We start from the raw sequence: 23150 nt of genomic DNA on the forward strand, positions 1-23150 counted from the left end.
ATGTGACTTTTATTTTTCATTCTAAATTTTATCGTGGTAATCAGCAGTTGTTTATCTGAAAAAAAAAACCCCAGCTTTTCTTTTTTTCCTTTTGATATACATGTTATGTAAACTTCTACATAAAATCCTCACTAATTTCGTCACGTCACCACATGGCTCAATTCATTGAAAGTGAACCAGCAATCAAGTAGACTCTATCATACTATAAAGACTCTGCACTGTTATGGTTTAAAGTGTGTTACCCCGAATCTTCGTATCAATAAGAGTAAAGAGAACTGAAGTGGTGTTATGATCATGCCATAAGACGGCATGCTCGAACAAAATTCAACGGAAATGTATTTGCACTTTACCAATATAAGCTGACTGGACCGCAAGATTTTTCTTCTGTTGCAATGTCAAAGGTAATAAAATCATTACCGTATTGATACCATCGATTGAGTGAATAATGAACACTAAGATTTAAAATGTTTGAGGTCTTGTACCTTGTGCTGTAGGATTGCGAAAATATGAGAAAGGCAAGGATTTTAGTCCGATCAACCAAAGGGTGCCATATCACAAGTTCTCATTAAACCGTAAATCATCACAATCAAGAAATACTATATAGCGGGATGCCTGCTCGCTCATAGCCTCGGCGGACGCTGAATACAGATGACTGATGATGTCAGGCACTTACAAGTACACGCTTGTCATTCACAATTCCATATGCGAGATCTGTTATCGTGTTTAAACATAATCAATATATCTTAATGCATATGTCCATTCCAAAGTTTTCATTTCAGCAAGCAAGCGTTTCTAGATTTTGCATTCATTCGGGGGGGGGGGGTGTAGTTGTATAGAATGGAATGATGGAGTGTGGATGATTTGTTTTGTAACTATAATATCAAAAAGCTTCTAATGGAAAGTAAAAAGATCAAGCTTGAATAATGTTTTCTCGGCGCTGAAAAGGTTGACTTTTAAGAAGAGATTCTGTAAGTTTCCAACTTTCCATTCTTTTCTTTCTTTCTTTCTTTCTTTCTTTTTTGCTTCATTAGAGTCAAAGTAATTAGTGTCAACTACAAGTCTAACTATAGAAGTAGTAGCCTACATTAGCGACTAAGACTCACCGATTGAATATCTTTAATTTCCGTCACCCCTTTCAATAGCAAGACGATACGCACCCATTTTCCAACAGGATTTTGAAAACGAGGTCATGAAATAAAGGGAATCATTTCCATTTCTTTATTTCTTGCATGCACAGTCAGACAAAAGGCGTTCTCTCTAGCTAATGTCATCTTTAAAATACTTCATATGTATGAATTCTATCTCATAATGATGTGTCAAAATAAACGACAGCCACTGTAGAAAGGCAACAGTCGAGTAGCACATGGATATAACCACCTCATACTTTAGAAGCGTTGTCCATAATCATTTTAATCAAAGTTGCCATACACACAGTGATGAATGGCTATAGATAGATAGCAACAACAACAAAATTGTCGAAATGTGGGGAAAGACACAGGTTCGTTATTCCGAAGTTCATCATTCTGAAACACACAAATTCCTTAATACCCAAAAGTTCGTTTCTACGAAAGTGAAAAAAAAAAGTTTGTTGATCGGAACATTTATGTCGTTATTCCTAAAGTTTGTTAATTCAAATATGAAACAAGGTTCGTTATTCAGAAGGTTCGTTGATACGAAAATGAATGGAATGTGTTTTGACGCATCTTCAGATTTACGAGCCTTGAGAATAACAAGCAATCAGAATAATGAATTGTAATCTTAATTACAAGTGTATTTGTCACTTATACCACGTATTCCGTATAGTCATAGGAGACGTTCATACGTATTACATAAAAAAAATAATAATAATGAATATGTTTGGATGCACAATTTATGTTCATATCGAAGTTTCCGTTTCAATGAGCAATCGTGGCTGGTATTTTGAATACATTCTGTGAAAAAAAGAGAGTGTGGTGCGATGTAACAAAATTGACGGAGATGGGGATATATTGTAGCGTTTTTCAACAATCTCACGCAATACAGCAGTTAAAAGCTCCTGAGATGAAAAGTTGAGAGATCAAGCTTGACTATTGATTTCCCTGCGCTGAAAATGTTGAGTTGTTATGATTGAAGAGGCCATTGGATGTTCTAAGTTGTTGTTGTTGCTTTTTTTTTTATTTCACTTCTTGGTGAGGTCTTATTTTACCTTAAGGAAGTCAAGTAATATATTACAAGTTGAACAAGTGCATCAGTCATTTAGATTGATCAATGATATATGCTATTCTTTTCATATGGCAAAAGGAAAATTTAAAAGAAGCAGATTTAAATTCAACTCCTAAGCTGTCGGGCAGGTTTATAAATGCAGATAAGGTGAGGTAATGACTCCAAACTTTTTTATTGTTATCATTATCATTATTATTATTAGTAGTAGTAGTAGTAGTAGTAGTAGTAGTAGTAGTAGTAGTAGTAGTAGTAGTAGTAGTAGTAGTAGTAGAAACAGTAGTAGTAGTAGTAGTAGTAGTAGTAGTAGTAGTAGTAGTAGTAGTAAATAGTAGTAGTAGTATAGTAGTATCAGCATCATCATCATCATCCTCATACACAGCCAGGTAAAGATCCATTGTCTTGAGCTGATATAATCCTAAAGAGTGCATTTTACTGTCTTGTATATCGATAAAAATGAATGATGAAAAAGGATGAACGAAAAAAAAAAAATCTTATTTTAGATTTCCCTAAACATGAAGCCACTGTTAAATATTTTCAATTGTAGAATGAAAAAATTGGCAAAACATAAAATCTCAGAGGCAAAAGATAATTATTTGTATGTATCAGATCAACCAAAGTACATATATTTCAAACGATAAAAGTTTGGGACGTAGATCATAGATGGGAAAGCACTCCTAGAAGCCCGCTTGCTCAGTCCCAGCTGCTGCTAAATCCAGAAATAAATGATGATGTTACAAAATGTAAGCTTGCCAATTTACCATCAGTTGGCAAGACATAATATAATGATATTCGTATTTTTATATTACAATCACTATGTCAGGGTCCAATCCATTGTTGTCTTCAGAGATGGTGGCCAATCTTGATGTCATGACATGTCTCCCAGTAACGCTACGCTGGCTGATGCTGCGCCGTATTAATGTTATGTTTTGAAATAGAGCGGCATGGGCCAGCGGTACGTCCCTGAGAGAAAGAGATGGGATAAAGGGTGATGCAGATTACAATCTTGATGTGTGTCTGGAGAGCCATGGTATCCCTCGAACTCTTAGTTTGTTCTAATGGTTCGTACGTTTATCCAATGAGAATAAATCTCGATTCAGCCTCAACGCAATCAGTTAGTTAATTACTTAGTTAGTTAGTTTGTTTGTTTGTTGATTTCATACAGAATCCATTTTTTTTTCAGTAATATCACAGAAAACATCAAAATAATGATTACAATGTGTATGATTCCAAGAAAGGAAATTGATATGTGCAGTAATTTGATAGATGAAATTCATACAAGCTGTATTATATCACCAAATTTACAATGTGTAAATGAATAAATGAAATAAATAAATGATTAACAAAATATGCAGAGGAACACATCAACATAATTTTTGTTTTGTTTTAGTGATGGCATCATGACTTGGCATGTCCTTTTATTTTCAAATTTGTTTCATTTTCATGGTCATGCGGACAAGGTTTGTTTGCTACATCGCAATGAGGATCTGTGATAAACACGTTCACACAAACATGACATAAAATACACAAGCAAACACGAAGACACACATACTACACAATGATTGTTGCGTCATTTACATCGGGGAGGTTTATATCATAGTATGTATACATATAAATACCGTTACATGCGTACTGTGCTAAACAAGATGGATTGATTGATATTTTAACAAATAGATATAGACTGATAGAAAGAGATAGATAGATAAATAGATAGATAGAAAAATAGATGGATAGATAGATAGACAGATAGAAATGGATAAATAGATAGAAAGATATAGATAGATAGAAATGGATAAATAGATAGATAGATAGATAGATAGATAGACAGATAGAAATGGATAAATAGATAGAAAGAAAGAAAGATAGATAGATAGATAGAAATGGATAAATAGATAGATAGATAGATAGATAGAAAGATAGAGAGGTAGATAGTCACATAGATAGACAGATAGATAGATAAATATATAGTGTATAGACGGATATCTTGTCATGGGATCAGGGAGAGGGAGAGATTGCTGATGGCAAAACGACCTTCATGGATGCTCGTACATTATCATGCCCACGAAGAATAACATTCACCTACCGTTTTATTTAACCATGATCAGTCTCTACCACTTTATTTCTTGTCGATTTGTTGATATAATCATTATAAGCACTTAAAATGAAAATTTGTTTTTTAATTTCATTCTTCCAATCTTCACACGTACTGTTTAAGATCATACATGAATCAAAATAACATAATAGGCAAACACAAAACAATGATGATATAACCATGACAACTCTGAATAACTCATGGGTGGAGTGAAGTTGCCCTAAATTATTTTTATGGTGTCCTGTAGTGGTAAAGTGGTTATAGGAGAAAGTCCATTAGAATAATACAAATAGTACACTAAATCTGTATCATTCGTAAGATAATACAAACATTTCTTACTACTTTTATTTGGAACAGCTAGTGGAGGAGTGTAAGCCTTCTTCAAACAAATACGATTGTAGGAATGATTAAAAAAAATAAGTACGTTAGGGAAAAAATGAAATGTATGAAATTAACTTTTATGGTTGTTATTAGCTATATCTGCATTTCAACATTCCAAGTTACACACGTTAAAAGGATAAGTTCACGATTTGACGTCGCGATTTAGATTTTTAAACTGGATCAATTTCTCCAGCTTTCCTCATTCCCACCGCTAAGAATCGTTGCCCCGGAGTAAAGTCCAGATACAGGTATAGTTCAGCACCCACAATGCGGCCGTAGAATAGCGAGCGGTGTATTGTTATCCTCACGCCAATATCGACTGGCGATTTCCTGGGCTTAGATGCAGTTGTTCATAACATACAACTATATAACATACGCCGATGTAGTTACCTCTACTCCACGCCTTCGTTTCGAACTGCGGTTTTTAAGAGCTATCGATCGAGCTTTTAGGACCTGTGCATATATCATAGCAAAGTTTTCATTTCAATGGACAAACATTTACACTTAATTGCATCCATTTTATGAGGAAAGAGAATTCATTATATGACAAAGGTTGACTGAGTGGTGGTGATGATTTTTACCACTTAAAAGGTCACAAAATGACGCAGTTAAAAGCTCCGAATGAACAGTTTGAAGGTCAATCTTGCGTATTGATTTCCGTGCGCCGAAAAAGCTGAGTTATGTTTCTTAAAGAAATCGTTGTAGTTTTAGCATATTTGTTTTTCCTTTTCCCTAGTTTTTTTTTTTTTTTTTTGTAAAAGCCAAGTAAAGTGTTAAATAGTACAAGTTTTTGTGGATTTTTTTTTCAGAAACAAGAGAAATTGGAGATATTTTATTAGCGACTTGGATTGATCGAGTTAATCTCTCAATATATTTCACCTCTTTGAACTACACGATGAAATCTTAAAAAGATTTTAAATCAATATTCTCCGAGATTGTCTGAGAGAATGACATGATATATCCGAGAGGGTGGAAAGGGGATTACCCCCCCCCCCCCCCCGTAGGGAGCTTTTGTAAAACAGGGTACAAAAGTCGCCTTTATAGATCATTTAAAAGCAAATTTCTAAGGAATTAAACATAGTGAAAAATAATCAGTGCGAAGGACTATGATTATTACATACGGGAGTACATAATAATGTGATCGTGTGAGATCCTCGTCGAGGGAGCGAAGCGACGAGCGGGGGACTTTTTGTAAAAACAGAGAATGAAAGTCGCGTTTATAGAGAATTTAAAGCAAATTTCTAGGGAATTAACATATTGAAAAAATCAGTTGGAAGGACTATGATCATAACATAGGGAGTACATTAATAATGTGATGGTGCGAGATCCTCGGCGAGGGAGTGAAGCGACCTAGCGGGGGGAGGGTGTGGGAGGATACCCCCTCCCATGTTAGGGACTTTTTGTAAAAACAGAGTATAAATGTCGCGTTTATAGAACATTTAAAAGCAAATTTCTAGGGAATTAACATATTTAAAAAAATCAGTTGGAAGGACTATGATCTTAACATATGGGGGTATATTATGTGATGGTGTGAGATCCTCGACAAGGGAGCGAAGCGACCGAGCGGGGGAGGGTGTGGGAGGGGGATACCCCTCCCACGGTAGGGACTTTTTGTAAAAACAGAGTATAAAAGTCGCTTTTATAGAGCATTTTAATTAAATTTCTGAGGAATTAAACATAGTAAAAGAAATCACTGCGAAGGACTATGATAATAACTTACGAAAACTTTTCATTTTACTGTAAGTATGGGCAGAACGAGCGAGCCACTTTTACTTTGCAATTTATCTGAAATGTACTCATTAAAACTTAAACGTGATCGCATCGTTCGAACAATAAAAATATTCTTATAGCAAAGAAGAAAATGAAATGTGTAAGGTTTACTAAAGGTATGTTTCAGCGGGCACACTCGAGGACACTAGGCTACCATCTATACACTAAATTTACTCATAAGTTACTATTAGTGTATAGATACAATAATGTATGTTGTTAGTGTATTATAATTTTCGCCCCGTTAGGGGCGAAAATTTTTGCATTTTCAGTTATGAAATTACAACATTTAGACAAGAAATATGAGTGGCGCTCCGTCGGAATGAGTCGTAAGTCGCAAAAAATGAAATCGTAGTTATGCCTATAAGTGAATTCTACAGACTCTAAGCTTTACACTGATATGTAATACAACTCATTTCGACATCCCTATAGATCATAAAAACGAATATTAACCACGTTTGTTATGTCAGTTGATTTTCTAAATAACGGAGAAAATCGCTCTCAAAGTTCAGGCTATGTTCATGCTCACAACCTGTTTCTTTCACGGGACGAAACAATACAACTGTCCTGCTTAGCGACGGCGTTTACGCTCCATCGCACCCACTACCGTATAAGGCGATAGCTTGGGTATGTAAGATAATCAACCAATCGCAGGACAGGTCTATCATTAACGATTCTGACCAATACGGCAGCCCGAATGTAAACTTCGGCGCGTTTGTGTCCGTGCCGCTGCCGCCGCATGAATGAGTCGGTACGCGTTGTGTGTCGGCTGCGTTGTGGTTTGCCGCAATTTTTAACTCACAAACAATAGGAAACAGTAGACAGAAAAGAAGGCACGCAATGCGTCTTACGAGAAGCGTCTTTTAGCGAGGGCGTTGATCGCTTCCATTCTCCTCCCATACATGTTGTTGTCAATGGAAACTAAAGAGGATGCGTTTAGCAAGTACCAATACCTAAATAGAACCTGAGAACCTATTGTAGGCGGGCACGCAATGCGTCTTACGAGAAGCGTCTTTTAGCGAGGGCGTTCATCGCTTCCATTCTCCTCCCATGTTGTTGTCAATGGAAACTAAAGAGGATGCGTTTAGCAAGTACCAATACCTATTAAATAGAACCTGAGAACCTATTCTAAGCGGGGGTTCAGAAGACAGCATCGGTAGAAAAAGTCAATGAAGTTGATTAACGATAGTCGTCTTTTGAGATCGTGTTCTTTGCGTGTACTTAAAACCCTCAAATTACGCACATGGTCGTAATGTTGCAGAGCATCAAAAACTGCTTTCGCGTCTTTTCTGCTGCAGCTGTATACAGCCGTAACATTATGAATTCCCGCCATATTAAAGGCACATTTCCTTTATAGGCGTTGCGTGCACAGTAATTATCGCTTATCAGAAGTATCAGAAGTATCAGAAGCAAAGGTTGATGTAGGCTTGACAGCTTCACGTTGGGTTTACAATGATTCTCAGTCACTTTTCTAATAGCATAGCATATAAAAAACAATTAGCATAGCATATAAAAAACAATTAACTTGTAGCTTAAGCGGATTTTTTTTTTTACATCACATGTGCAGTTACAATCTTTCTGCGTTTGAGAAGTGGATCATAAATAATAATACTGAAAAATATTCGGAATTAATACTTAGGCCTTCTTCACTTCGTTTTGTATTCACAAACCTTATCAGAAAAAAAAATGATTGCTTGATTACTTTTGGGTAAAGGAACTACCGGAAAGGAACCGCATTTAATTTTCTTGTTAACGAACCTAAGCTAATAGCAAACCATATTTCATTGTGTGATTAACGAACCTTCAGAATAATCAATTGTATTACCCCCCTCCCCCAAGGAAAAAAAAAGCATTTCAATGTCATGCGTTGTCAATAGCGATAAAAGGCCCGTTTTTATTTCGTAGTGTGTCTCAGTACTCCTGTGCTTATTTCTAAGGATGTGCCTCTCTTAATGATTGCGATTGATGTTCAACTATTTCTTTCACGCGAGCTTGAACAGGAAGAAGCTAAAATTCAGGCAAGGAGACGAGTTTTCTTCCATGAGATGCAATCATTGAGACACATCTATTCACGAAAGTTGTGTGATTGCTTATGTGCTAAAGAATTGTGTCCATTACATGAATCAGGCACTATACAAAACGGTTGAAATCTACTGAAAGTCGAACTTCGTTTTGTTTTTTTGTTTTTTGTTCAATTTCATTTCAATTTTAAGCGGGGATAGACTAGAAATTAGTTTGTCTATACTGGCAGGAGACATTACAGTTTTCCAGTACATGCTCCGCATTTAAACAGTCGCCATATTTTCGTGGTCAGAATCAGATAATGGACACGTGATATATTATAAAAATGAAAATAGAAAACAACGAACACGCCATATGTACAAACATTATGAACTTCAATGAATTAAACTTACCTGTGATATTCTGCATAAAAACAAGCACGCCGATTAAATGATTTAATATAATTAATAGAGCACACAGCGATATCATGCATGGCAGATCAAATCAAGTTCAATTGGTGAGAAAGCTAAATGAAGTTAAAAAGTTGACTTCTTTTCGTTTCTCTTTCAATTCATGAAAACAGAATTACATTGTATATCTATTGAAGAGGATTGTCTCTGTTGCGAACGATCGCCATATATAGCACTGTTAGTCTCCTGCGCAAATCCGAATTCCTAAATACTTTAATTTTTGCTTGATAATGTAATGACCCTGCTCATAATTTCATAAAGGACTCGCACATTCAAAGTTTCAAACCGTATACTAAAACATTATATTGTATACGGTGTATTTCAAAAAACATTTTGAATGCGTTGCGTGTTAGCATGTTAATAGCACCAATCTGCCTTTTATTTTCCGTATACGTAAAGCGCACAGAAACGTAACCAAATGTTACAAAATACAGTGAAATGCATTGTACGGCGTGGTACTATCATTAGAAGTATATCCCATTCCTTTTTACTTTTATTTGCTTGAACCAAACCATGTGTCATTTTCGTAGCGACATCACTAGGAATTAGAATGTATGAAGATAATCGATACTCATTTTTTTTTTTTTGCGCTACTATTATAGCATTTACATTTTCCAACTTTTATTGACATGCAGTACTATGTTACTGTATTGTTACGATTACGAATGTTGGTTATGAATTCAAAAGACTGGTTTATTAATCGAACTACAAAGGTAATAGCTGTTTTGAAAGTAGTTCGATACAAGTTCAAAACGCGATCGAAGTCATTGTCATAGGGGGAACTGATAGCTCTAGAAAACTTGTTTAGGCTAGTAAAGATTGCCGTATAGGCAATCTTTGTAGAACGTTTTGACTTAGGCCGTCTATTGAGTATTTTGAGAAATTTAATAAAGAATTATTTGTTTTGATTATGTCAAGAATATTAGTTTGAACTATGAGAATAAAAAGGCGCGGTTACCCAAACAATGTCGTAGTTCGATTAGACAGTCATGATGGGTAAAGTGAATTCATGACTTGACTAATCCTTACAGAATTCATGATCACTTCTGTAAACCATCAGTTATGTCTTGTAATCGTAGTCAAAATTCTTTTGAGCGATGAGACGAAAACCAACAAACAAATTGCCGTGTATCATCGCTCGAGATTCCAACATTTGGCGTCACCCGACCAACAATAAGTGACAAATCAAATGGAATATTATGTTGTGGGATAGCAGACTGTGTTACGATTTTTAAATGTTTCGAGCAATTGTTTAAAAAAAAGAGAGAAAATGAGGCAAAGTTCAAGAAATTAGAAAAAAGCACGTAAATGCAGGCGATCATGTTTGATAATCATAGTAAGAGATTACAATCGGCCGTGCGGATGTATATGATTGCCTTATTTACATGTCTGATTTCTGTAAACTATGTGATATTTAAATTTAAGTTCCCTTCCCTCCTTGATAGAAGTTTTGTTGGGTTTTCGCTATAGGCATTTATTAGGAAACGCTGTAAAAACGACAACAAATGCCTACTATACATCAAGAGATGGCCTATACATACATGAAACACAAAAAAAAAAATCTCTACGTTCTGATATAAATCAACTGCTTGTTTGTTTGTTTGTTTGTTTATTTGTTTGTTTGTTTTGAATTACCATGGTCTTTGTCGGGGGAAAGATGAAGAAAAGTAGTAGAGTGTATCACTCTCAAATCCGGATGATTGCGATAAGTGTGTATCCCCGCCCTTTCTATATAGGTAAACGATTTAAGCTTGGTATGCTATTATAAAAGCCTGCATGTGTCACGCGGAAGAACTGATTCCGTGATCACTTTTAGCCTTTCATAAAATTCACGTTTTAAGATGGTAACGATAGCTTGTAGGAGATAGAGTAAGTTAGCGTCACTGACTGTGGTTCTGAACACAAAAGGAGACTGAAAAATTCCTTTACAAATTAGCAGACATAATGCCGATCCTCCATCACTGTTGCTCCATTCCGTCATTGATTCTGCTATCAATGGCGAAGAAAGAATACTGGTTGCGTGATTATCCACCCCTTGATAGCAGGAAGTTTACCTTTCATTGTTTAAGGCTTCGTTGATGCGGGGTTTACTCGGATACAAGGCGTGAACATTGCCGTCCGAGTTCTTTCATTCGAAATTCCTCAGAATACGCAATTCAATGGGCAATTAGCGCTGCTACTTGGCAAAGCTGTTAGCCAACCCAATTGTCCCAATTCTTTGCAGACTTGACCTCTCACATGTCAGCTACACGCAATACACGGCAAACAGCTTTCATTACAAACATTCTGATTAAAAAACAAAACAAAATGAAGAAGCACACTTTTGAGTAGCGACACAGCTTTCTGTCCCTTTCTCAAATAGGTCCTACTTCTAAAAAAATACACAGATGACTAGAGTCAGAATATCCTCCAAAGGGAACACGAGCTATCTGGGCATTAATAATGTTTGTCTTCCTATTTCTCTCCATGACGTCACGGCCCAAACCATCATTTCAGTAATAAGGCAATAAGTTTCATTAACCAGGGAAATAATAGTACGCATTACATACATTTGGCGAATTATCACACAAATTGTCGACTTTATAAAAACGAGAATAATTGACAACTTAGGCCCTACTATATCTCCAGAGATGAACTTTAAACAGCAAGTCACATACCAGGGAACGAAAGTTATGATTATTTGAACAAATTCATTAATGAGGCCAATTAATAACCGTTGTAAAAGTACACACACGCATAAAAAAGGTTTCGAGTTCGATATGTGATCATTGTATTAGCTCATAGATAAAGTGTCATAAATTTTGCGTGATCGTTCGTTGGAATTATTTTTTTCAGTGCGATTTGTGCGTCATGTCAATCACCACTCATTGAAATGGAGTGCATGTATCAAACGAAACTCGCTGGTCATGCAATCAATAGCCTTGGTCAGCTCACTATTATTGCGTAATTCTATAGCCCTCGCCGCTTGGCCGCCGACGCCGCCGCGCGCACCATGCTTTGTTTTGTCTTCAAAGGGGTCAAGAGCAATGCCTCATTAGCATACACCCTAGCAACGGAGGCGGAGTCTCGATCTGGCAAGAACAATAGGTGCGAAACGCAACGCAAAGGCGAGCGTTCGAAAAAAATGTAACCGAAAAAAATTGTCTCAGAAAAACGGTGATTTGGGACACTTGTACTCATTTTCACACGCTGAAAATTTCTGTACAAACAGATAAAACATAAAGGAATCAAAATCCGTCATAAAAAAATTTCGACCCGAGTAGTGCTTCCCCTTCATTTTCGGCTCATTACGGGAAAACTCCCCGTGCGACTTATGACTCATTTTGTCGGAGCGCCACACATATGCCTTTATTGTTCATTTTGGTCTTTAAATCAGTGATTAATTATTTGTTACAGGGGGCACTTTGGGGGGGCAAAAACTCGTTTTGCCCCCCCAACATTTTGTTTGGGGGGGCAAGTGCCACCCCTGCCCCCCCCCGCTTCCGGCGCCCTTGTAGGTCTACATATAAACATGCCATGACGCGAGTAACTGGGGACCATCTGCAAAATATGTACGAATTAACATACAAACAAACAATAACAACAACTTTATCGCCATAATTGAATCCCCTCCATTTCCTGAATCATTCCTGAGAAACGACAGTGACTGATGACTCAGTCAGGATACATCTATGGGCATACCAAGGGAAGATCAGGGACGTCGAATCTATGGGGGGCAAAGGGGCATTTGCCCCGCCCCAAAGGAAGTGTTTAGACAGACAAATCATTTATCCCCCAAGCAATTCCCGAGATGAGGACAAATCTCGAACTCTCTTAATGGAAAATTGTCCAAATATCGCCAGAACTATGCACCAGATGGTTGTATTGCAATCATGAACATGCAAAAGGTCCGCTATACAGGATAAGGGATAAACTTTGTACACTTTTGACATAGACGTATATTCCCTAATTTATCAAAGAGTGTGCAGCAGATCTTTCACTTAACAAAAGCAACCTAATATGTATAGAGGCGTCGATGGGGGGGGGGGATGGTTCTCAAATAAAAGTGGTACAAACAAAAGCGAAAAATATAGCTACAAACGGCAGTTTTTGGAGTGTAAAATTTTAAAATTTTAAATGCCATTCTCCTGATGTTGCTGCCAGTGATTGACAGCAGGTGCACCCGGTGCGCCCCCCTTAATTTCCAAAGCGAAAATATAGCTACAAACGACAGTTTTTAGGACTGGAAAATGTCAAAATTTTCAAGCTCACTCGCTTCGCTCGCTGGCATTTAATCAGTATGCCATTCTCCTGATGTTGCTGCCAGTAATTGCCAGCAGTTGCGCCCGGTGTGCCCCCTTAATTTCCAAAGCGAAAAAATACAGCCACAAACGGCAGTCTTTGGACGGTAAAATGTCAAAATTTTCAAGCTCGCTCGCTCCGCTCGCTCGCATTTAACCGCTATGCCATTCTCCTGATGTTGCTGCCAGTAATTGCCGGCAGTTGCACTCGGTGTGCCCCCTAAATTTCCAAAGCGAAAAAGTATAGCTACAAACGGCAGTTTTTTAGACTGTAAAATGTCAAAATTTTCAAGCTCGCTCGCTCCGCTCGCTCGCATTTAATCGCTATGCCATTCTCCTGATGTTGCAGCCAGTGATTGTCAGCAGGTGCGCCCCCCTTAATTTCCAAAGCGAAAAGTATAGCTACAAACGGCAGTTTGGGGACTGTAAAATGTCAAATTTTTGAAGCTCGCTCGCTTCGCTCGCTCGCATTTAATTATTATTCCATTCTCCTGATGTTGCTGCCAGTAATTGCCAGCAGCTTTCGCCCGGTGCACCCCCTTAATTTCCAAAGCGAAAAATATAGCTACAAACGGCAGTTTTTGGACTGCCAAAATTAATGTCAAAATTTTCAAGCACATTCGCTTCGCTCGCTCGCATTTAATCATTATGCCATTCTCCTGATGTTGCTGCCAGTAATTGCCAGCAGTTTTCGCCCGGTGCGCCCCCCCCCCCTTAATTTCCAAAGCGAAAAAATACTAGTACAGCCACCAAGGACATGTGGGTCTGTAAAATATCAAAATTTTCAAGCTCACTCGCTTCGCTCGCTCGCATTTAATCGTTATGCCATCCTGATGTTGCTGCCCGATTGCCGGCAGTTGCGCCCGGTGTGCCCCCATAATTTCCAAAGCGAAAAAATACAGCCACAAACGGCAGTCTTTGGACTGTAAGATGTCAAAATTTTCAAGCTCGCTCGCCCCGCTCGCTCGCATTTAACTGCTATGCCATTCTCCTGATGTTGCTGCCAGTAATTGCCAGCAGTTGCGCCTGATGCGGCCCCCCTTAATTTCCAATTCAAAAAGCGAAAAAGTATAGCTACAAACGGCAGTTTTTAGACTGTAAAATGTAAAAATTTTCATGCTCGCTCGCCCCGCTCGCTCGCATTTAATCGCTATGCCATTCTCCTGATGTTGCTGCCAGTGATTGACAGCAGTTGCGCCTGGTGTGCCCCCCTTAATTTCCAAAGCGAAGAATATAGCTACAAACGGCAGTTTTTGGACTGAAAAATGTCAAAATTTTCAACGCAAAGAGATTTCACCGTAGGAGGGGGAAACCCCCCTACCATACCCTCCCCCTTCGCTTGATTCGTTCCCTCACATAACCGCTTCTCCTAAGATCAAATCTTGTCTACGCCGATGATAGGCCCCATAGCAAGAGCTGAAATACCACGATTTTGTCATTCAATAATGTATTGTGAATATTTCATTTTCTTATTGTTTTTTTTTTAAAGAAAAGAAAACAAAATTTTCACCACAAGTGAGCACCAGATCGCTGAATTTCAGGTCTGAAAATGCAAAATCTTCCTCGTGTGGGAGAGGGATACCCCCCCCCCCCCCATACACACCCTTCCCCCGTTCGGTCGTTCCGCTCCCTCTCACAGATATTTCCCCCCCCCCCCCCCAAAAAAAAAAAAAAAAAAAAAATGTTTTCATACTTTTAAGGTCTGATTTTCCGCCGAAAGTCGTCTGACAAGCAAAAAAAAAAAAAAAAGCAACAAGAACAAAAAGTCTTTATGTTGTTGCTGCCACTTTTCTCCCACTTTATATTTCATGCAAAAGAGTGGGGCATCCGATCCCTGTCAAGTGTGTGTGTGGGGGGGGGGAGGGGGGCACAAAGCTTCTCCCCCCACCCCCCACCCCCCCCCCCAAAAAAAAAGGCTGCGCCGGTCCGGTTATGGGCTTGTAATCGTGGTGATGGTGACCATCCCCCCCCCCCCCCACTCCTCAGTATGGATTTACGCCGTTGGTGGTGGGGGTGTGCATAGAAGCTTGTTCTATGCTAATGAGTAATTTAAACTTCTGCTGGCAACACATTAGTTTCTAAGCCAAAAAAAGTGAGAAATCTCTTACTTTAAACACACACACACAAATAGCGTTTTGCTGAATTTAGACCATGACGGTCTATGGCCGTTGCTTCACCCCTTTTCGTTGGCATAAGAAGTTGATGACTCCAGCTCTGAGGAGGAGGGGATTCCCAGTCGCGTAACAGATTGGGTTGATGGCGAAACTCAGGTGCATGATAATCACTATCGCCTGAAAGCAAAACACAACAGACATAATGTGCTCTCCTTTAGATATACCTATACGAGTATATTTTACTATAAAATCAGGCGTGACATAATCAAATGCTGAACCTACAGTAACTTAATCAATGAACTTCGATTTCTTCAATTGCCACGCGCTCCTGACAATCAAAGGCAGATACTGATCGCTGACCATTATCTCTATTTACTTCTCTTTTAAAGTGGACAAATGATTTTCAGCCTTCGGTTCATAGGTTCTGCATGAAATGAAAAACATTAAACCGACCATGTTTGTCAGCAAAACGTTTGTTGCTGTTTTGTTTTGTCATTTGGTGGTAAGAAGGTAGGTAACCGGTTGCCGACTGATCGTCGACTTCCCCCACCCCATTGGTTTGCACAGTCAACCGTATCCCTTAACACGAAGGTTTGTGGGCGTCTAGTTGCACAGCAATTAAAGCCTGATAACCAATTTCTGTTTTCCAAGGAAAGGTAAAATGAACGCAATCCCTATACTAGTGCATTACTTTTTTTTTTCACAGATTGTACTATATAAACTAGTGTTTATAACAGGCCATAGTATCTTTTTTCGTATACAGCACAAGCCGTTGTCTATTACCGGTGATGATACCGTTACACGTTTTATTGGCCGAACAAAGCTATCCATAGCCTCAAATCCAAAACCCACCTTGCGGATTATGAGTGTGACACCCATTTTGGAATGATCAGGATCAGGGGCCGCGGAACGTTTTTTCAGTTTGGGGGGGGGGGGGGTGGGGCTGCGGGACCCCCCCCCCCCCCCCCCCCCGCTTAGACGCACCGGCGTAACCAGGATTTGATCTGGGGGGGGGGGAGGAGAGGGGAGGGGGAGGGGGGAGGGGGGAGGGGAGGGGGGAGTTACATACGAGGGAGCCCGAGCCAGTGGAGCAAGCGAGAGGGAGAGGGTGTGGGAGGGGGGTGTCCCCTCCCACAGTGAGAACTTTTTGCTTTTTGATGCTGTAAATGGTGCAGTTTCATGCATGTTTTTGCGTGCTTTATCGACTTGAAACGGCCCCACTTGTTTTAGGTAGCAGGATATTTTTATGTGGATTATTATTGAACAATTTGCCTATAAAGTGGTAGCATTAAATCTTTAAAAAAAAAACTTCTTGTATTGATTCTAGCAATGAATTTCATGAACGCTATATGTTAAGCAGTCAAACAGAAAAGGCATGCACACGAGGATATTCCTCCTCCCACACGAAGGTGATTTTACATTTCAGACCTGAAATTCAGTGATCTGGTGCAAACTTTTAGTGCAATACTTGGAGGTTTTTTTCTAGCTCCCCCCCCCCCCCAAAAAAATGGAAATAATTATGGCTTTTTTTTTTTTCAGGGAAGTGTTAATAGAAAAATTACGGCATTTAGCTCTTATTCCACATCTGTGTGTATGTACAAAGTCTAATGAGGTAGAGGGGGAGGGTGAGGGAGGGGGGTGCCCCCTCCCGCTCGACGGAGATTTAGCGTTTTTAGAATTGAAATAAAGCCATCTGAAGCACACTTTTTGTCGGAAATTCAGATATTGTCATTCCCAAAAATGTACTAGTCAATAGAGGAGACCAATCAACGGGACTGTGGCAAGATACCCCTCTCATATTCGCCTGAGGGAGTTGTTTTTTTTTTTTTCATTTTTTGACTTCAATTCAATAACCTGGCGCACGTTTCTGTTGGAAAATCTGGAAATTTGTCAATCAAAGAAGCGCAAGTCTGTGGAAGAAGACATAGCAGGATGATGTGGGGGGGGAATAAGAGATTCTGTATTTTCTGATTGCAGTTAAACGTTTTGGTGTACACATTTTGTGACATATAGTTGGAAAACTCAAAGTGTAGCCAAAGTCTACTTGTATGAACAGTACGGAAGGGGGGGGGGGGGGCAAGGAGAAAGCGTGGGAGAGTGCTATTCCCGCAACCTTCACGTATACGAGGGAGCTTTTGCCTTTTTAAAGTTGAAATTTAGATAATATCTCGTATACGCATACCTGATGGAATATGTGGGAGATTAGAGAAACAAATTGATCGGGGGAACTGAGAGAGGAAAGGGTTGATTAAGAAGATATTCCCCTTCTACATGAGGGAACTTTTGATTTTTCGTAATATAAGTGATAAGTCTTGTGCACTAAGAATTATTCAGAATCTAAAGGGGGCGACCGCCCCCATCGCCCCCATTCCTTTGTTACGCCGGTGCTTAGACGGAAACTTTATGTAAGGGCGGAATCTTTGGAAATTCAAATTTATGAATGTTGTGAATTTTTCAACGATTTTTCCGCTTTTTTCCTTTCTTTCTTTCTTTCTTTTCTCCCCCCCCCCCCTACGAACCAAAGTGTGTGTGTGTGTATGGGGGGAGGGGGGGGGGGCCTGCAGCCCCCCCCCCCCCCCCCGCTTCCGCGGCCCCTGATGATAAAGGCAATTGGGTAGACAAGAAGTGCATCTCTACTCTACACATCAAAGCGATAAAATCTTGATGTGCTTTCTGATGGTTTAAGAATATTGTACCTGTGATGTCCACTGTCTCAGATGCCGACTGCAAATATTTTTGAAAAGACGAAATGGCAATCGAGACCTATATTGTATGTCCCAATAAAATTTGCAATCCAATTTTTGCGTTGATAAATTTCAATACGATTGAACTGTGGTAAATGCTATAGGGTCTAAGAATATGAAGTAAAATTTCTGCGTTCTTTTCAAAAAATGAAATATAATTTGAATTATACTGAAACAAAAAATGTTAACTGTATTTTGCAGGAATCCCCATTCAATTTGGTTGAGTGGTCACAGTGAAAGCGGATCGTTGTAAAACAAGTCATGTCTATTTCTTCGAAGTATATGGCACTTGGATGCTCTTGGAATTGCATAATTATTCATATGTGAACACAATGGACAGAACTTTGAGGGAAGGGATTTCTGGCATGCTCTACAAAATATGACAAAGATCCTCATTTATCTTTGACCACTGAAACAAAGCGGATGTGGTTTTCTGTAAAATGTTGGTAATAAATTACATTTTTATATCCTGAAATTGTATTTGAACTGATCCACTATTTTTAAAGTTATCGTATTGTATTTTTTTTTTGGGGGGGGGAGGGGGAGACATACGGTATAATGCTTTCTGAAAAAAAAAGTAAACCACTTTAATTCAAACAACTTAGTTCTATTTAAATCATGTATCACACTCATATGAAATGTTCGTGAAATATTCAAGCTTTTCTTCTTCAGCTGCACATGGAATCTGGTCGCTTTCATTCTAGAAATAAAGAGTTTCCCATTGCTTTGGCTGTACAATGAGATGCATAGTCCTCAGAGAGCGGCTTCCGTGAGGTACAGGACCTCACCTATTACAGTATGATGTTTTATTCTACTAAAGAAAAGGTGCTTTTCACGGGCGGATCCAGGAATTCCGTAAAGAGGGGGCGCATTTACAAATGTTCTTTTTATTTCTTTTGTTTCAACAAAAAATAAGGGGGGTGCGCCGGTTGAGGTCCTCCCTGGATCCGCCACTTCTTTTATAGATACCACGTACGTAATTGAAATTACGAAGTAAGAAAGAACGACAAGTTGACAACGAAATTATTTGATAAAAGATCAAATAATTACCAACTGTGACTATTATGCGAAAATGGACAGGTATAATAAGCAAAACACATAACTGTGACGAACACACGCGATATCGAGTTGAGACTTGAAGGTGTTTTTTTTTTCCTTGACACAACGTATTCGTTAGATTAACTACTTTTATTTCTATAGATGGATAGTATTTGGCCGTCATATAAACATAACTTTGCAGGATTTGACCGTGAAGACTAGTCGCGTGTAGGCATTTTTTTTTTTTGTCGCAACAGTTGGTTGAAATACAATCTGTGTCAAAAAGAAAACAAAATGTAACTTAAGTTTGGAGGGCAACTATTTTAAAATTGTCTGATACGGAGAGTGCAATGTTGATTGTAAGGAAAATTAATTAATTAATTACATTAACAAACGCCATGCATGCCTGAGCACATGAACACATGAATGAGATCTGTCAATGGAAGCGGTAAAATCATTGGGCCATCCTGCACGACTGCAGGTTCGACGTGTTTATATAGGGTTTTTTTTTTTTTTTCTTACCCTGTCCTTTGAGGGTTCATAACCTTCAACATGACCAGGTTGTCGATTACATGGTCATTCCTATAAAGTCTTATTGTTATCCATTTTTCTCAATAAATATTCAAGACATGGTTTGTCGCAGCGGGCTATGTTGAATATGATGAACAGAGAAATGGACTGCGTTGGTTGGCCTAGCTCTGTGGGAGTGACACAAATCTGCATTCGTACAGGTTACATGGCTTAATAATATATCAGAAGCGGATCTAGAGGGGGGGGGGGTTGGGGGGTTGCAACCCCCCCCCCCCAAAAAAAAAAAAAAAATCCGGGGGCCAATTTTTTTTTATCTTATCTTTTTTTTTTAACTTGTAATTTTATTTTTTTCTATTTATGGCAATGACCTCTATACCAAAAATAGTGGTTTTTTAGATGCAAGAAAACGCCATTTTCACACACAGATTTTCAAAAATTCTCCCTACTGTGGGAGGGGGGACACCCCCCTCCCACACCCTCCCCCCCCCCCCCCCTCGCTCGCTCCACTCGCTCGGGCTCGGTCTCTATGCTCCCTCGCATACCGCCCCAACCCCCTCCTTTATATATAAAAAAAAAAACTAGATCCGCCCCTGTATATACACTTTCAATGACATATCTCATCCATGCAGTCAGACATGCTTTGTTCTTCACAGTAACACATACACCTGGAAAAGTGCAAGTTGTTATCACTATCTTTAAAGTCCATGTGCTCAGTCACGCATATTTGTGAACATAATTAGGTACCAATGGAAACAGGAAGAGCTTATCTTTGTTCATGAATAACATTGTGCTCTCTTTAGCTGCAATTATGAAATAGCAGCCCTCCAAATTGGACTACCTTTTTATGCGCACTGTAAAATCATGTACATCCAGTTAGCAAGCACTGAACCGCTAGCTAAATTCTCCCCCTCTCTTCATTAGAAATACACAAAAACAATGTACACACTCACAAATCGGTGGCCTTATCAAACCACCAAACATAACATCATTACTTAGATAATAATGTAGCCTAACATCTTTCTCTGGTGGCCACGGACCATTAGAAATAGATGCTGAGCTTTAGCTATGATTTTTGTGAAGTGAGAGTATAGAGAGACAAAAAAGAAGAAAAAAGACGTGGAAGAAGAGATCATGTCATTGCCGACGTTTATGTAATTTATCGGGCAAGTACATAAAGTCCATTATTATGTGATTTTCGTCTGTTTTGTGTTTTTAGTGATATGTGTACGTTCAAAGTTTATTGTTTCTGAGTTATTGAAGTACAAAGAGGTCAAAAAGTTCACTGATTCCATAGCTTCAACCTCTGAATCCTGAATTAAGGACTAGAATTATAGAACAATGAATTTGATAAAAGAGATGGTTTGCCTTCATGTATCATATCATTTCGCTCCATATCTAATTTCAGTTCTAAAACTAGCTTTAGAAAATGACAGCACAATCCCCTCAGTGGGTACATATTTCACATTCTTATTTACTTTTTTGTAGATTCGTATTCGACGAAGAAGCTGAGCTCCTTGTAAGCAGGTTTATGTCATTGTACGTGCTGCTTTCTATCTATGTATTATATAGATTCAAAACCGGTAGAGATAAAAGGCAACATTTTAGATATACATACATTTCCGATGGTGCCGAAAGGTATGCAGAAGTTACACATGATGTGAGTGACGTAAATTACAATGCCCGGCAAGCTGGACAGGAACAGAACTAAGAATATCTTGGTCAGAGTGCGCTGTGCACGGGCGTTGCCTCTCTTTCCACTTTCTATGTCTTTCTTCTCAGTGATGGGAGACCGAACCTTTGGGTGTACTTGTTGAATGTCCAGGCCTTCTGGCTTAGTGCAGGACTGATTGTCACTTTGAAGGGTGGTCAGGTCCGTCTTACGCGAATCTGTGTGAGGACAAGATAGATAGAGATATAAGACTCAAACAAAAGCCAGAGCACTGAACTACTTATATGCCATAATATCATTAACTTCATATTAAAACAGTAAATGTACCCTGTGATAGGATGTAAAAGTTAATTGAAAAAAACAACATATGGCAAATGACAAATACATTTCATTAAACATCTAAACAACGTTCAGTCACTGAGTCAGGGAAATACGTTTTTTGTTATCAAAAACAAACTTTTGTGAAAATCTCTTTCTGTTTTCCTTATATCGTTCCAAACATGTGACATCATACACTGTAGTAGTCTTCTCACCCAGCAGTGACTGCCCAGATACTTTATCAACTCCTATCTTTTTAACGGATTCTACCATTCCCTCAAAGTTTCACAATAAAGTGTTTTACTAATATTTCTGCGTTCACTCAATCCTCATGTATATGGAGATGGACTTGTCCTTTAAGACTCTAACAATTCGTAGTAGCTGGAGTACATGTCACCAATATCGACATTAGTCCGACAACAAGGCTTTACAGATGTCTTACCTCCCACTGCCGTGGAGAGAGCAGAGGCTGACGATTTCTTAAGGATTCTGCGATGGATGATGATGGCGTAGATTACAATGTAAAGCACACCGGTGAAAATAATGGGTATGTATCGAGTAACCAACATGAAGTAGATCGAAATCTTTAATTTCGTGCCCTGATAGCGGCTCAGACATATCTCGTCCCCAAGGGTGAGTTCCATCCCTAACATTATTGGCAAGAGATACAGATAGAAGGCAATTGCGAAGAGTAGGGTGATATAGACAGACGAAATAAGACAGGTGGCAAACTTTAAAGTCTTATTTTGTAAGTGCTTGAAGGGGCTCCATATGGAGCGGAAACGATCGACGGCGATTACAAGAATGAGCCCGTAAGTTACATTGACAGTATAGTGGGCGAAGAACATCAGCAGCTCGCAGGCAACTTTTCCAAATGGCCAGTATCCCATGAAGGTATTCACGCTGCGAAAACCAACCTCGATCCCGTTACACAAGTCAGAGATTGCTAGGCCAACGATGAAACAATTGGTGTAAGTCAGGAGTCTACGGTCATAAAAGATAGCAGCGAGGATCAAAGAGTTTCCGAAGACAGCGACCAGGGCAATGACCACGGACAATCCTCCAAACACAGAAATCATCCAGGAAGATTGAGCCATAGCCATGTTTCCTGATGTCGTATCATTGGACAAAACAGTTAAACTTGACAGACTGAAGAACTCATTTGAAGTTTCAGTAGACATCTCGAATGAAATTATTCTAATTGTTCAGTGCTAAATGAATCACATGAAAAGTTAAAGTGTAATGGCAAAACGTTCTTCCCCAGATAACAAATTAATATCAAGGCTCTTAGTTGCTTGTCCTATACTGCAAAGTCTCCGGGTGGTTGTAATGTCTGAAAAAGGTTTTCGCTGTTGGTGAGACGCAACAGATAAGGTAAGTGGGAAAGTGAAGGAATGAAAACTCTTGAAAATACTTCAGATTTTAAACCTAATAAGGGCTGGCTCCGAGTGAGCATGGAGATATTTCATGCGATCACTCCACCAGTATTATTTTATTGCAAACCATTCATAGAGCTTCATAAGTGCCGTTCAGTTTCTATTTTTCA

At 38.9% G+C, this 23150-nt stretch overlaps 1 protein-coding gene across 1 annotated transcript in view; it reads right to left on the minus strand.

The window, feature by feature from the left end:
• LOC140237810 (vacuolar protein sorting-associated protein 16 homolog) overlaps positions 1-22707 on the minus strand; it is a 63333-nt gene extending 40626 nt beyond the window's left edge. Inside the window, exons 1-2 of the mRNA XM_072317739.1 lie at positions 22047-22707; positions 21233-21504 (exon numbers count right to left, since the gene is read on the minus strand). Coding sequence (XP_072173840.1) covers positions 21233-21504; positions 22047-22707 — 933 coding nt within the window. The remainder of the gene's footprint in view (positions 1-21232; positions 21505-22046) is intronic.
• Between the last annotated feature and the right edge of the window lie 443 nt (positions 22708-23150).

This window comes from Diadema setosum, chromosome 14, assembly GCF_964275005.1.
Source record: "Diadema setosum chromosome 14, eeDiaSeto1, whole genome shotgun sequence".
Taxonomy (NCBI): domain Eukaryota; kingdom Metazoa; phylum Echinodermata; class Echinoidea; order Diadematoida; family Diadematidae; genus Diadema; species Diadema setosum.